The sequence below is a fragment of the Drosophila persimilis genome, unplaced genomic scaffold (genome assembly GCF_003286085.1).
Source record: "Drosophila persimilis strain 14011-0111.01,24,50 unplaced genomic scaffold, DperRS2 tig00002512-arrow-arrow-pilon, whole genome shotgun sequence".
Taxonomy (NCBI): Eukaryota; Metazoa; Arthropoda; class Insecta; order Diptera; family Drosophilidae; genus Drosophila; species Drosophila persimilis.
In genome coordinates this window covers 5,154-21,805 of record NW_020825684.1, presented here as the reverse complement: position 1 = coordinate 21,805, position 16,652 = coordinate 5,154, and the positions used below count along the sequence as shown (strand labels likewise).

The 16,652-nt window shown below is 44.7% G+C and overlaps 1 protein-coding gene and 2 pseudogenes across 1 annotated transcript; all 3 read left to right on the top strand.

The window, feature by feature from the left end:
* Positions 1-5,607: 5,607 nt before the first annotated feature.
* On the top strand, positions 5,608-6,341 carry LOC113567216 (annotated as a pseudogene).
* An 18-nt stretch (positions 6,342-6,359) lies between these two features.
* Positions 6,360-6,894, top strand: LOC113567219 (cytosol aminopeptidase-like). Its single transcript, XM_026994394.1, has 2 exons — positions 6,360-6,628; positions 6,687-6,894. The coding sequence occupies exons 1-2, from the start codon at positions 6,374-6,376 to the stop codon at positions 6,783-6,785; spliced, it is 354 nt and encodes a 117-aa protein (XP_026850195.1). The 5' UTR covers positions 6,360-6,373; the 3' UTR covers positions 6,786-6,894.
* A 7,909-nt stretch (positions 6,895-14,803) lies between these two features.
* On the top strand, positions 14,804-15,979 carry LOC113567218 (annotated as a pseudogene).
* The last annotated feature ends 673 nt before the right edge of the window (positions 15,980-16,652 follow it).

Here is a 16,652-nt window from a genome sequence, read left to right as displayed (position 1 = left end):
AAACTCAAGAAGGTTAGTCGATGTTGAACGATGTCTGAAAAAACCGTGTTGCGACGGAGATATCAAGCTGCAACAAAGATGTTGAAGTTGCCGGGTGACCAGGAACTCAAGAAGCTTCGGGATGGCGGAAAGCTTTGCGATACCGCGATAGTTTTCAATGTTTGATCTTGAACCTTTTTTGTAAAGCGGAATGATATAGGACTCATTCCAAATTACTGGGAGACAAGACTGTTCCAAGGAGAGGTTGAAGAGAAAGGTCAAGGGTTTGCAAAGGGACTGGGCACAGTGTTTTAAGATGCAACTTGGTACCTTATCTGGACCCGCAGAAAACGACATGTCCATAGATGACAAACCTTCCAGAACAACGCTTTCCTCGAAAAAGGGCAGAAAAATGCTGTTAGCTTGAGGTAGCTGGTACGGATACGGAGTGGATGCGTTGTAAATATGAGACAAGTACGTTGTTTGGAAAAAGTTAGCGAATAAATTTGCAATACCAACAGCAGAAGCTTCTGTTTTGGTCTGGTAATGAAGGGACGGAGGAAAACCGTTTGACTTGCGCTTAGAGTTAACGAACGAATAGAATTTTTTAGGATCACTACGAAAGTTTCTACTGCATTGTGAAAGGTAATGATTATAACACTGACTATTGACGGCAAGGAATAGAGAGCGAGCGGAGGAGTATACAGCTAAGGCCAACGTGGAGCCCGACTTCTGGTACTTTTTATAGAGCCGGGATTTATTATTTTTTAAGTATGACAAATACTTGGAGAACCAGGGAGGCTTGGACGATACAGGTACAGTGATATCTGGAACAAACGTATTTAGGGCGGAGTAAATGAACTATAAAACGAGTTAACAGTTGCATCTATGTTCGGTAATGAATAAAGAAACGACCAATCAACACGCGAGAGATGTAGATCTAAATCGATAAAGTTTGTTTTGCGAAAACACTTTATGTGACAAGGAGCGATGGAACTGTCAGCACCTCCAGATTGTGTACACTCCAGTGATATCAACAAAGTTGGATGGTAAGGATCTTCAGGGAGAGATATTGGGCTTGCTCTAGATACCGTAGCAAGAGAACCATCGTTAACAAAAACGAGGTCAAGAAGTCTGTCCCTAATGTTTTTAACGGCATTAATTTGGACAAGGGAAATATCCGTTAGCCCATTGAAAAAGTCGTACCTATGGTCCTGGAAAAGGAAAAATTTATCAGCCACAAATATGATTAAAAAGGGCTCTCAAAATACTTACCGCCAGCCATTCAGACACACACACACACACATCCATTACACTTGGGCGGCCGGACATGTGCCGTTCGAGTAGGCGTGTCATCGACCGCCATTGCCCACTGCTGGTGGCCGGACCAGTGCCACTCGCCCTACATTAGGGCCACAATTGCCGACGCACACACACACTCACATCCATTTCACTTTGGCGGCCGGACCTGTGTCGCCACAGTAATATGTGTGCCATCTACTCCTGGCTCCCAGCTGGTGGCCGGACCAGTGCCACTGGTTCTCCAAGAGGGCAGCCACAGCCACAACGACGACGAGGTGCTAATTGCAGCTACCTCTGACGACTTCGTATGACGCCAATTTCGACGACCAGGGGGGACGACGGGGTCGGCCGGTATGCAACGCAATGTCTTTACAAGCATTGTGTTTTGCTATGCCGGCCGATGCTTCTTGTCTTCCCTGTAATTATAGAAAAAGATATAGACATTATTTTAAATTGTTATGTTTATTGTAATATTGTAAACGTAAATCAATTGTACCTGTTTTGTCTCGTCTTTGTTCCAGTGTAGTATCTCTTTTATTACCTGTTTTTCCGTCGTCTCCACTCCAGTCTACAACTTATCTGTATTGTTATTTCTGCAAGTGCTTGTCTCTTTTTTATTTAGTGTCTTTCCTCTTATTTTCCACGCAAAGCACCTGCATTGTTTACCTTTTCTCTTTATCTATTCCTCACCCCTTCTTCCCCCTTCTCACCACACTACAAAATTATTACAATCTGTGATAAATCTTCGGCGGCAACGGTGCTGACAATTGATTATCGGTTTCGTAATCGATTTTCAAATCAGCATCAGTTGCCGCCACACCCCACCACTACGGCCTAAATTGAGCCAAAAATGCTAGTCTTCGCATAAATCAACTACGCCCCCTATAAACTGCCCGCCCACATGTACATGTTACATTCCTAGTCGTCTGCCTGTCTAGTAGAGGGGACTGAAGACCACATACCGCATTACAGCCAACAAAACATCAAGTTGACAAACTCACAGGGGATTGCAAATCAAATTTTAAGTTAGGGAGAATTACAAAGAAGAGACAGCATACTTTTGAGCGTGGCCCCACTTTACTTTCTTGACTCACACCACACACACACACACTTGACACCCTCTTGTCAATTCGTACTTTTGGAGCCTTTTGCCCCGATCGTGGAATAGTCTCGAGTCTGGATCTCTATCCAAAAGAAAAGTCGTGTCGTGAACGTTGTGGAGTCGAGTCGTGTTCGAGGTTTAGTCTCTCCGTCAAAGTGCCGAATATTTTGTCTCTCTCTTTTTCTCTTTTTCCCTTTCCCACCCTGCTGACTGCGGGCCTAGTCGAGGTTACAAGTGTTTCGTTGCTGCAGTTTATATGTTTGTAAATTATTGTGCCATCAAATGTACCAGTGTGTTTGAGTGTCGTTTAAAGTTGAATTGTAAAAACAAACAAAAACGAGGGGGAACGTTGTGAGTTGCTGCGTACCGCAACTCTACATTTATACCCGATACTTAGTCAGTATGGCTCTCCTCCGGCAGAGGCCGCTAATATTAATCGACATGACAAAGAGTGACAAAGAGAGACAAACTAATAGCTTTTTGCTTTAACGAACTTAATGGTGTGTGTTGCTTCGCATTGATATTTTTCTTATGAACTAATTTTACTTCAATAACTTTAAGGGCATCGCGTCCCAACAATACCGGCAAAGGCAGCATGTTATCATCTACGATGTTTAATAAAACGATATATTTCTTTGTGCAAAATTCAATATGGCACTTAAATTTTCCCCATATGGGAATTGGTTGTCCTCCTAGTCCATAGTATTTCCTAACTTCATTATAGGCTTCAACTATAGCCGACTTCGGTATCAAAGACTTATGAATAAAACTTACAGGGCTACCTGTATCAAATAGACTAAAAATACTGACGCCTCTTTGTTCACCAAACGGAAGTCATAAAGTGATGAACTGGACAGCCGCTAAATCGTCGTTTTTTTTTCTCCTGGTCGCTCCTCATCTTGAACTGCAGCTACCCTAGTGGCCATCTTTCGTTTCGGGCACTGCGAATATAGGTGGCTGGTACTCCAACAGTTAAAACATGCCCCATCCGGTCTCTTTGGCTGACTGCATTCCTTCATAACGTGCCCAAATTGCCGACAGTTGTAGCAACGCATTGCGCCACCACCTTGCTGCTGCCCAACTGCCATACTCACATTTAGTTTTCCCTTTGTCATACCTTCGCTACGAATTGCTACGACGCCAGGAGCTCTTCTGACCTTATCATAGGTGACCATCTTGTCACGCAACTCGTTGAGTGTGATGCAGTATAGCATGGATGCTGCCATGCCCGTCTTGTCCTGCAGTCCCTCTACGATGAATTTGACCACATCGCTCGTGGCCATGTCTGCTTGCGACGCTATGCTGCACATTGCGACGAAATATTGCAATGCGCTTTCATTATTTGCAATTTTCCGTGCCTCCAGTCGCTATCCAATGTCCCACGCTGTCACTTTCTGCTCAAAGACGTTGAGCAATTCTGCTCGCATCAATTGCCAAGTCAAAGGCGCCACATGTTCGATGTACGCCTTCGCCGATCCGCCTAGCAGCCGCTTCGCTAATATCCAGCATTTTGACTCGGATACACCATGGAAATTCATAATGTCCTCAAAGTTACTTATCCAACTGGTTACAGCCTGGTCGTCATCTCCAGAAAATGGACGCATCAGCGCCTCAATGTGTGTCAAGTCGATGCAATCTCTCGGCGTTTCCAACTCCATAGCCTCTTTCTCCGTTTTCAATATGCTTAATTTGAGATCAGCTAAGCGCTTGCGAGAAACGTACAATTGTTCCAACTGCTGCAAACGGCGCGATTCTTCTTCGTATTCATCTGATCGCATGGTCAATTTCGAACACGCGTTATCTTGTCGCGGCATGAATGCTTCTCGAGCCTTCTGCACATTTTCACCATGTTCTTCTGGCGCCGCTTTTACTGCGTGTTGTGCACTACGGTTGTCTCTATCTATCTCGCGCTCAACCGGGACTGCAAAAATGTCTGCCTGCATAGTCTCGTCTGCGCTTGGCGCCGTATTTCCTAGCTCATGCGTGTCTTCCATGATTTTTTTCACTGCTGTACGTAATTGGTGTATGTTGGCATCTTGATCAAAATATACGTTTTGCCTACGCAATATGGCGCTAAGTTCACTTTTGGTTTTCGCTCTTATGTCTGCATAGTTCATCGCAGAGTTTTATTTATTTATTTTTTTTTTTTTTTTTGGGCAAACCCCACACCTGATATGTAAACTTTTAATAGCACGGTTTTATTATATGTTCTTCTGTCTTCATTGTCGTATATCAATTAATGTGTGTTGGCATATCGATACTTGTCGAGGACAAGTATCGATATATCGAGTACATTGGTATTTCTTATAATACTATCGATGAGTAACTCTTAAACTAATATTCAAATCTTATAAACTAATATTCATATCTTACAAACGTTTTGATTTTAAAAACCTTTCTTTTTTATCACCCACTTATACAAAAAAGATTCTTTAACGAGCGGGAACGAAGTAAACTCTGAATTATGCTCGCACTTGTCATGAGATAGGAGAGTGGAACTTTTCTCCCTCTCTCTCTTTCTTACACACAAGCCCGCCGTTCTGTCTCGCTTCCCTCCGCTAGAGCGAACACACTGCACGAGAAAGAGTGTGTGAGATGGATAGAGAGATCGAGAGAGAATGAGTAAGCGCGTGGAAGGCGATTTGGTCGTTATGGCTATAATAACGATCCGATCTCATCCACATTTGACAGTCTAGTAAATATGGCGTTCTCTACGATTCTGCGTTAATTGTGAATTCCACAGATTTTTGGTCTTTGTGGGAGCGGACGGGTCCAGGTGTCTGGATATACAATTTGGTTGCTCTAGCTTTCATGGTCTCTGATATCTAGGTGCTCATCAAGGACGCTCATAGGACGAAAAGGCTTCCTTCTGGAAGTTACACTCATCCAGAGCCACATCTATTTGAGTACCATGGCCCTTCAAGAGTTCATGATTTGTTAGCCCCATTTGTCAAAGATATACATACATAGATATGTTTACTCCTCCGAGGACAGACAAACCAAAACAGTAGTGAGTGAAGGGCCGATGTCCACTCGTTTTTAGATACTGATCCTTTCGAATTTCCTGAATGTACCGACCAAATAGCCCTTGAAGTGAGTGTCACTTTCTCATGGAGTACATTCATCGCCTCAATTTGGCATTCTCTATTGCTAGAAATTGAACACGAAATACGTATCTAGAATATTGTGATATTTGGTACTTTGTGTGGGCTTAACGAAAAATAATGCTTGCAGCGCCTGCGACCACGTCCCCAGGCTATCCAGCGTCGCTGGACTTATACGCAAGAAAAGACGAGGTCTGCGACCTCGAAGGATGGCGCATTGGTCTGCAGAAGGCAGCCGCCCAGAACCTGACGAGACAGCTGCAGGAGATGCCCTCCAACCTCCTCACACCCACAGCTTTTGCGCAGAATGTCGTCGAGGTGCTGTGCAAATCCGGTGTCAATGTGGAGGTCAAGGTCGAGGGCTGGGCCGAGAGCCAGTCAATGCACGCCTTCCTGGCTGTGGGCAAGGCCTCGTGCGAGCTACCCATCTTCCTGGAGCTGAGTTACTACGGCACCTGTGCCGAGGAGCGCCCCATTATGCTGGTGGGCCAAGGCGTGACTTACGATGCTGGAGGATTGTGCCTGAAAGAGAAACATGAGCTCTTCCATATGCGTGGCGACATGACCGGGGCCGCCGTTGTGGTGGCCTGTTGTCGAGCTGTGGCTGGCCTGCGTTTACCGGTAAGTACTCAGGACAGAAATGATATCTCCTTGAATAATAATGCTGTTCTTAGGTCAACATTCGCGGCCTGATACCTCTTTGTGAAAACGTAGTGGGCTGCAATTCGGTCCGTACTGGGGACATGGTCAAGTCCATGAACGGCAAGACCATCGAGATCCAGTGCACCGATCACGAGGATGTACTGGTCCTGGCAGACGCCCTGCTGTATGCGCAAAACTTCTGTCCCAAGTGACGTCAATGATCGTCGGCACCTGCTCGGGCTACATGCGCCAGGCCCTGGATGAGTCGGCTGCGGGGGTCTTTACCAACTCGGAGATCCTGTGGCAGCAGATCAAGCACGCCAGCATGCATACCGGAGATCGTGTGTGGCGCTTCCCATTGTGGAAATATTACAGCAAGGCCGTGCGTGCCGGGGGACGAAGCGATGTGCAGAACTATGGCATTGACCAAGGTGGACGTCCCAGCAAGGCCGCTGCCTTTCTCCGTGAGTATGTGCCCTGTGGCCAGTGGATGCATATTGTGAGTATTGTGGGGCGCTTTGTTTGGGCGCAGAGCTTATGGACTTTCTCCCTCAAAGGATGCCACAAATGTTATGGTGACAAAGGGCTTCGAATACGAGTATCTGCGCAAGGGAATGGCCGCCCGACCCGAACACTGGTGGAGTTTATTGATCTGACGATTTGCAAGGATACGGCCCCACGTTTGGCCAAGTAATCAATCTCTAACGGGAATCCAATGTTATATATATTTTTTACTGTGTTTTTTGACGATGCCACACACGAACACAAAATTATACTTGAGCTATTTATTTATTTATTTATTAAATTAACAATTATCTGTTAATAATGGTACTTAGTTACTAAAGGCGGAAAAAGATAAGTTTAAAGTTAGCTAAATTTAAATGATTATAAATATTGCATGCAATTAGTTTAAGAGACAGTTCAGGGGATAGGGTTTGACAGAGGGAGTTATAATTATAGCATAAAACCCTAAAAGGTTCATGATCAGCATAATTAGACCTACATATGGGTAGACGGATAGGCCTAAAAGTACGGGTAGGTCTAGATGGAACGGCCAAGTCAATCTGACCCACGAGATTTTGGGAGTCAACAGTCCCAAGAAGGAGCTTGTGCACGAACATTACGCCATTGCATATTCTGCGATGGTGCAACGACGGCAGGTCAATAAGATTTAGCCTAGACCGGTAGGGTGGCAAGATTCTACCTGAGTCCCAGTTAAAGTTCCGGGCAAAAATTAAAAATTGCTTTTGCACGGATTCAATAACAGCCTGCTGTACTTTATACTGCGGGCTCCACACACAAGAACAATACTCCAATATAGGACGTACTAATGAGATGTACAGTTGTTTCGTAACGTACGGGTCGTCAAACTCCTTGGACCAACGCTCGATGAACGCTAAAACACCCTTAGCTTTATTTACAGTTGCAGCTATATGGGTGTTAAAACACATCTTATGATCAGAAAGGATTCCGAGGTCATTTGAACTCGAAATTCGCTCAAGGACATGATTTCCTAGAACATATGGGAGCGCGAACAATGAGGAGCGCGACGGTAAAATGTCATAAGTTTGCATTTGGAAAGGTTCAGAAAAAGAAGATTAGTTGAACACCACAATAGTAGTTCACTTAGATCAAGTTGAAGGCGTGTGTGCAAATACCAATCAGAGTAAGAAAGACAGATTTTGACATCATCAGCATACATTAGTGTAGTAGAGTATGTTATAACTTTAGGAAGGTCATTCACAAATAAAACGAGGGGGAACGTTGTGAGTTGCTGCGGACACCGCAACTCTACAGTTATACCCGATACTTAGTCAGTATGGCTTTCCTCCGGCAGACGCCGCTAATATTAAACGACACGACAAAAAGTGCGTGCGAGAGAGACAGAAAATCAGGCTGAGCGTGACGTCGGGCGCTGCGTAGCCAATGCAAATTGATTTGTTCCTTTTGGCTATAAAAATTATCTGATCTGATCCAGACTCAGCAATCTGATAGATATGGTCATTCTCTATGATTCTGCGTTTTTAGTTTTCTCAAATCTGCAATATTGTGGATGCAACAGATTTTCGTCCTTTGTGGGGTCGGAAGGGGGTGGGGCGAAATTCTGAGATATACGTTTTATAGTGACATCTTAAAGCAGTGTGTGTACCAAATTTGGTTACTCTAGCCTTAATAGTCTCTGAGATTTGTGGTTGCCTCAGATTTTCGTCCTTTGCGGGGGCGGAAGGGGGTGTGGCGAAATTTGGACATGAAACGGTCAAGGTCCGATATCACAGGAGTGTGGATACCAAATTTGGTTGCTCTGGCTTTTATAGGTTCTGAGATCCTTGAACTCATATTTTGCAATTGGCAAAACCGACCATGAAACCTGTGTGTTAGAGTGAGACAGAGCGAGAAAGAGTGAAATTGTTTTCGTGATTCTGGCTGTAATAATTATACGATCTGGTTCAGATTTTGCACTCTAGAAGATATAGTCATCTTCTACGATTCTGCGTTTTTAGTTTTCTCGTATCGTCGAAATTGTGGATGCCACAGATTTTCGCCCTTTGTGGGGGCGGAAGTGGGCGGGGCAAAGTTTTGAAATATTTTTGGAGCAGTGACATATCACAGAAGTCTGGATCCAAAACATCGTTACTCTAGCTCTTATAGTCTTTGAGCATTAGGCGCTGAAGGGGACGGACAGACGGACAGACAGACATGGCTCAATCAACTCGGCTATTGATGCTGATCAAGAATATATATACTTTATAGGGTCGGAAACGATTCCTTCTGGACGTTACACACATCCACTTTTACCACAAATCTAATATACCCCAATACTCATTTTGAGTATCGGGTATAAAAAATGAACAGAAGCGGGCCCAGATGACTTCCCTGTGGCACACCTGAAGTAACATTTACAGTATTTGACAACACGTTAGAAAACAAAACACGTTGAGTACGGTTAGAGAGATAGGACAAAATCCAATCTAGAAGATTCGTTGGGAACCCTAATAAAGAGAGCTTGTGAATAAGCAGAGCATGGTTCACAGAATCGAATGCCTTGCTGAAGTCAGTAAAAACTACATCCGTCTGCAAACCAATTTGAAAACCACGGTGGATTAGGTTAGAAAACTCAAGAAGGTTAGTCGATGTTGAACGATGTCTGAAAAAACCGTGTTGCGACGGAGATATCAAGCTGCAACAAAGATGTTGAAGTTGCCGGGTGACCAGGAACTCAAGAAGCTTCGGGATGGCGGAAAGCTTTGCGATACCGCGATAGTTTTCAATGTTTGATCTTGAACCTTTTTTGTAAAGCGGAATGATATAGGACTCATTCCAAATTACTGGGAGACAAGACTGTTCCAAGGAGAGGTTGAAGAGAAAGGTCAAGGGTTTGCAAAGGGACTGGGCACAGTGTTTTAAGATGCAACTTGGTACCTTATCTGGACCCGCAGAAAACGACATGTCCATAGATGACAAACCTTCCAGAACAACGCTTTCCTCGAAAAAGGGCAGAAAAATGCTGTTAGCTTGAGGTAGCTGGTACGGATACGGAGTGGATGCGTTGTAAATATGAGACAAGTACGTTGTTTGGAAAAAGTTAGCGAATAAATTTGCAATACCAACAGCAGAAGCTTCTGTTTTGGTCTGGTAATGAAGGGACGGAGGAAAACCGTTTGACTTGCGCTTAGAGTTAACGAACGAATAGAATTTTTTAGGATCACTACGAAAGTTTCTACTGCATTGTGAAAGGTAATGATTATAACACTGACTATTGACGGCAAGGAATAGAGAGCGAGCGGAGGAGTATACAGCTAAGGCCAACGTGGAGCCCGACTTCTGGTACTTTTTATAGAGCCGGGATTTATTATTTTTTAAGTATGACAAATACTTGGAGAACCAGGGAGGCTTGGACGATACAGGTACAGTGATATCTGGAACAAACGTATTTAGGGCGGAGTAAATGAACTATAAAACGAGTTAACAGTTGCATCTATGTTCGGTAATGAATAAAGAAACGACCAATCAACACGCGAGAGATGTAGATCTAAATCGATAAAGTTTGTTTTGCGAAAACACTTTATGTGACAAGGAGCGATGGAACTGTCAGCACCTCCAGATTGTGTACACTCCAGTGATATCAACAAAGTTGGATGGTAAGGATCTTCAGGGAGAGATATTGGGCTTGCTCTAGATACCGTAGCAAGAGAACCATCGTTAACAAAAACGAGGTCAAGAAGTCTGTCCCTAATGTTTTTAACGGCATTAATTTGGACAAGGGAAATATCCGTTAGCCCATTGAAAAAGTCGTACCTATGGTCCTGGAAAAGGAAAAATTTATCAGCCACAAATATGATTAAAAAGGGCTCTCAAAATACTTACCGCCAGCCATTCAGACACACACACACACACATCCATTACACTTGGGCGGCCGGACATGTGCCGTTCGAGTAGGCGTGTCATCGACCGCCATTGCCCACTGCTGGTGGCCGGACCAGTGCCACTCGCCCTACATTAGGGCCACAATTGCCGACGCACACACACACTCACATCCATTTCCCTTTGGCGGCCGGACCTGTGTCGCCACAGTAATATGTGTGCCATCTACTCCTGGCTCCCAGCTGGTGGCCGGACCAGTGCCACTGGTTCTCCAAGAGGGCAGCCACAGCCACAACGACGACGAGGTGCTAATTGCAGCTACCTCTGACGACTTCGTATGACGCCAATTTCGACGACCAGGGGGGACGACGGGGTCGGCCGGTATGCAACGCAATGTCTTTACAAGCATTGTGTTTTGCTATGCCGGCCGATGCTTTTTGTCTTCCCTGTAATTATAGAAAAAGATATAGACATTATTTTAAATTGTTATGTTTATTGTAATATTGGAAACGTAAATGTAGTATCTCTTTTATTACCTGTTTTTCCGTCGTCTCCACTCCAGTCTACAACTTATCTGTATTGTTATTTCTGCAAGTGCTTGTCTCTTTTTTATTTAGTGTCTTTCCTCTTATTTTCCACGCAAAGCACCTGCATTGTTTACCTTTTCTCTTTATCTATTCCTCACCCCTTCTTCCCCCTTCTCACCACACTACAAAATTATTACAATCTGTGATAAATCTTCGGCGGCAACGGTGCTGACAATTGATTATCGGTTTCGTAATCGATTTTCAAATCAGCATCAGTTGCCGCCACACCCCACCACTACGGCCTAAATTGAGCCAAAAATGCTAGTCTTCGCATAAATCAACTACGCCCCCTATAAACTGCCCGCCCACATGTACATGTTACATTCCTAGTCGTCTGCCTGTCTAGTAGAGGGGACTGAAGACCACATACCGCATTACAGCCAACCAAACATCAAGTTGACAAACTCACAGGGGATTGCAAATCAAATTTTAAGTTAGGGAGAATTACAAAGAAGAGACAGCATACTTTTGAGCGTGGCCCCACTTTACTTTCTTGACTCACACCACACACACACACACTTGACACCCTCTTGTCAATTCGTACTTTTGGAGCCTTTTGCCCCGATCGTGGAATGGTCTCGAGTCTGGATCTCTATCCAAAAGAAAAGTCGTGTCGTGAACGTTGTGGAGTCGAGTCGTGTTCGAGGTTTAGTCTCTCCGTCAAAGTGCCGAATATTTTGTCTCTCTCTTTTTCTCTTTTTCCCTTTCCCACCCTGCTGACTGCGGGCCTAGTCGAGGTTACAAGTGTTTCGTTGCTGCAGTTTATATGTTTGTAAATTATTGTGCCATCAAATGTACCAGTGTGTTTGAGTGTCGTTTAAAGTTGAATTGTAAAAACAAACAAAAACGAGGGGGAACGTTGTGAGTTGCTGCGTACCGCAACTCTACATTTATACCCGATACTTAGTCAGTATGGCTCTCCTCCGGCAGAGGCCGCTAATATTAATCGACATGACAAAGAGTGACAAAGAGAGACAAACTAATAGCTTTTTGCTTTAACGAACTTAATGGTGTGTGTTGCTTCGCATTGATATTTTTCTTATGAACTAATTTTACTTCAATAACTTTAAGGGCATCGCGTCCCAACAATACCGGCAAAGGCAGCATGTTATCATCTACGATGTTTAATAAAACGATATATTTCTTTGTGCAAAATTCAATATGGCACTTAAATTTTCCCCATATGGGAATTGGTTGTCCTCCTAGTCCATAGTATTTCCTAACTTCATTATAGGCTTCAACTATAGCCGACTTCGGTATCAAAGACTTATGAATAAAACTTACAGGGCTACCTGTATCAAATAGACTAAAAATACTGACGCCTCTTTGTTCACCAAACGGAAGTCATAAAGTGATGAACTGGACAGCCGCTAAATCGTCGTTTTTTTTTCTCCTGGTCGCTCCTCATCTTGAACTGCAGCTACCCTAGTGGCCATCTTTCGTTTCGGGCACTGCGAATATAGGTGGCTGGTACTCCAACAGTTAAAACATGCCCCATCCGGTCTCTTTGGCTGACTGCATTCCTTCATAACGTGCCCAAATTGCCGACAGTTGTAGCAACGCATTGCGCCACCACCTTGCTGCTGCCCAACTGCCATACTCACATTTAGTTTTCCCTTTGTCATACCTTCGCTACGAATTGCTACGACGCCAGGAGCTCTTCTGACCTTATCATAGGTGACCATCTTGTCACGCAACTCGTTGAGTGTGATGCAGTATAGCATGGATGCTGCCATGCCCGTCTTGTCCTGCAGTCCCTCTACGATGAATTTGACCACATCGCTCGTGGCCATGTCTGCTTGCGACGCTATGCTGCACATTGCGACGAAATATTGCAATGCGCTTTCATTATTTGCAATTTTCCGTGCCTCCAGTCGCTATCCAATGTCCCACGCTGTCACTTTCTGCTCAAAGACGTTGAGCAATTCTGCTCGCATCAATTGCCAAGTCAAAGGCGCCACATGTTCGATGTACGCCTTCGCCGATCCGCCTAGCAGCCGCTTCGCTAATATCCAGCATTTTGACTCGGATACACCATGGAAATTCATAATGTCCTCAAAGTTACTTATCCAACTGGTTACAGCCTGGTCGTCATCTCCAGAAAATGGACGCATCAGCGCCTCAATGTGTGTCAAGTCGATGCAATCTCTCGGCGTTTCCAACTCCATAGCCTCTTTCTCCGTTTTCAATATGCTTAATTTGAGATCAGCTAAGCGCTTGCGAGAAACGTACAATTGTTCCAACTGCTGCAAACGGCGCGATTCTTCTTCGTATTCATCTGATCGCATGGTCAATTTCGAACACGCGTTATCTTGTCGCGGCATGAATGCTTCTCGAGCCTTCTGCACATTTTCACCATGTTCTTCTGGCGCCGCTTTTACTGCGTGTTGTGCACTACGGTTGTCTCTATCTATCTCGCGCTCAACCGGGACTGCAAAAATGTCTGCCTGCATAGTCTCGTCTGCGCTTGGCGCCGTATTTCCTAGCTCATGCGTGTCTTCCATGATTTTTTTCACTGCTGTACGTAATTGGTGTATGTTGGCATCTTGATCAAAATATACGTTTTGCCTACGCAATATGGCGCTAAGTTCACTTTTGGTTTTCGCTCTTATGTCTGCATAGTTCATCGCAGAGTTTTATTTATTTTTTTTTTTTTGGGCAAACCCCACACCTGATATGTAAACTTTTAATAGCACGGTTTTATTATATGTTCTTCTGTCTTCATTGTCGTATATCAATTAATGTGTGTTGGCATATCGATACTTGTCGAGGACAAGTATCGATATATCGAGTACATTGGTATTTCTTATAATACTATCGATGAGTAACTCTTAAACTAATATTCAAATCTTATAAACTAATATTCATATCTTACAAACGTTTTGATTTTAAAACCTTTCTTTTTTATCACCCACTTATACAAAAAAGATTCTTTAACGAGCGGGAACGAAGTAAACTCTGAATTATGCTCGCACTTGTCATGAGATAGGAGAGTGGAACTTTTCTCCCTCTCTCTCTTTCTTACACACAAGCCCGCCGTTCTGTCTCGCTTCCCTCCGCTAGAGCGAACACACTGCACGAGAAAGAGTGTGTGAGATGGATAGAGAGATCGAGAGAGAATGAGTAAGCGCGTGGAAGGCGATTTGGTCGTTATGGCTATAATAACGATCCGATCTCATCCACATTTGACAGTCTAGTAAATATGGCGTTCTCTACGATTCTGCGTTAATTGTGAATTCCACAGATTTTTGGTCTTTGTGGAAGCGGACGGGTCCAGGTGTCTGGATATACAATTTGGTTGCTCTAGCTTTCATGGTCTCTGATATCTAGGTGCTCATCAAGGACGCTCATAGGACGAAAAGGCTTCCTTCTGGAAGTTACACTCATCCAGAGCCACATCTATTTGAGTACCATGGCCCTTCAAGAGTTCATGATTTGTTAGCCCCATTTGTCAAAGATATACATACATAGATATGTTTACTCCTCCGAGGACAGACAAACCAAAACAGTAGTGAGTGAAGGGCCGATGTCCACTCGTTTTTAGATACTGATCCTTTCGAATTTCCTGAATGTACCGACCAAATAGCCCTTGAAGTGAGTGTCACTTTCTCATGGAGTACATTCATCGCCTCAATTTGGCATTCTCTATTGCTAGAAATTGAACACGAAATACGTATCTAGAATATTGTGATATTTGGTACTTTGTGTGGGCTTAACGAAAAATAATGCTTGCAGCGCCTGCGACCACGTCCCCAGGCTATCCAGCGTCGCTGGACTTATACGCAAGAAAAGACGAGGTCTGCGACCTTGAAGGATGGCGCATTGGTCTGCAGAAGGCAGCCGCCCAGAACCTGACGAGACAGCTGCAGGAGATGCCCTCCAACCTCCTCACACCCACAGCTTTTGCGCAGAATGTCGTCGAGGTGCTGTGCAAATCCGGTGTCAATGTGGAGGTCAAGGTCGAGGGCTGGGCCGAGAGCCAGTCAATGCACGCCTTCCTGGCTGTGGGCAAGGCCTCGTGCGAGCCACCCATCTTCCTGGAGCTGAGTTACTACGGCACCTGTGCCGAGGAGCGCCCCATTGTGCTGGTGGGCCAAGGCGTGACTTACGATGCTGGAGGATTGTGCCTGAAAGAGAAACATGAGCTCTTCCATATGCGTGGCGACATGACCGGGGCCGCCGTTGTGGTGGCCTGTTGTCGAGCTGTGGCTGGCCTGCGTTTACCGGTAAGTACTCAGGACAGAAATGATATCTCCTTGAATAATAATGCTGTTCTTAGGTCAACATTCGCGGCCTGATACCTCTTTGTGAAAACGTAGTGGGCTGCAATTCGGTCCGTACTGGGGACATGGTCAAGTCCATGAACGGCAAGACCATCGAGATCCAGTGCACCGATCACGAGGATGTACTGGTCCTGGCAGACGCCCTGCTGTATGCGCAAAACTTCTGTCCCAAGTGCATCATTGACGTCGGCACCTGCTCGGGCTACATGCGGCAGGCCCTGGATGAGTCGGCTGCGGGGGTCTTTACCAACTCGGAGATCCTGTGGCAGCAGATCAAGCACGCCAGCATGCATACCGGAGATCGTGTGTGGCGCTTCCCATTGTGGAAATATTACAGCAAGGCCGTGCGTGCCGGGGGACGAAGCGATGTGCAGAACTATGGCATTGACCGAGGTGGACGTCCCAGCAAGGCCACTGCCTTTCTCCGTGAGTATGTGCCCTGTGGCCAGTGGATGCATATTGTGAGTATTGTGGGGCGCTTTGTTTGGGCGCAGAGCTTATGGACTTTCTCCCTCAAAGGATGCCACAAATGTTATGGTGACAAAGGGCTTCGAATACGAGTATCTGCGCAAGGGAATGGCCGCCCGACCCGAACACTGGTGGAGTTTATTGATCTGACGATTTGCAAGGATACGGCCCCACGTTTGGCCAAGTAATCAATCTCTAACGGGAATCCAATGTTATATATATTTTTTACTGTGTTTTTTGACGATGCCACACACGAACACAAAATTATACTTGAGCTATTTATTTATTTATTTATTAAATTAACAATTATCTGTTAATAATGGTACTTAGTTACTAAAGGCGGAAAAAGATAAGTTTAAAGTTAGCTAAATTTAAATGATTATAAATATTGCATGCAATTAGTTTAAGAGACAGTTCAGGGGATAGGGTTTGACAGAGGGAGTTATAATTATAGCATAAAACCCTAAAAGGTTCATGATCAGCATAATTAGACCTACATATGGGTAGACGGATAGGCCTAAAAGTACGGGTAGGTCTAGATGGAACGGCCAAGTCAATCTGACCCACGAGATTTTGGGAGTCAACAGTCCCAAGAAGGAGCTTGTGCACGAACATTACGCCATTGCATATTCTGCGATGGTGCAACGACGGCAGGTCAATAAGATTTAGCCTAGACCGGTAGGGTGGCAAGATTCTACCTGAGTCCCAGTTAAAGTTCCGGGCAAAAATTAAAAATTGCTTTTGCACGGATTCAATAACAGCCTGCTGTACTTTATACTGCGGGCTCCACACACAAGAACAATACTCCAATATAGGACGTACT

Bases quoted from the DNA above. Each gene is read 5' to 3' on its own strand.
- LOC113567219 (XM_026994394.1), top strand. From the start codon at position 6,374: ATGCGCCAGGCCCTGGATGAGTCGGCTGCGGGGGTCTTTACCAACTCG. The intron at 6,629-6,686 runs GTGAGTATTGTG...TCTCCCTCAAAG, and splicing joins GTGGCCAGTGGATGCATATT to GATGCCACAAATGTTATGGT.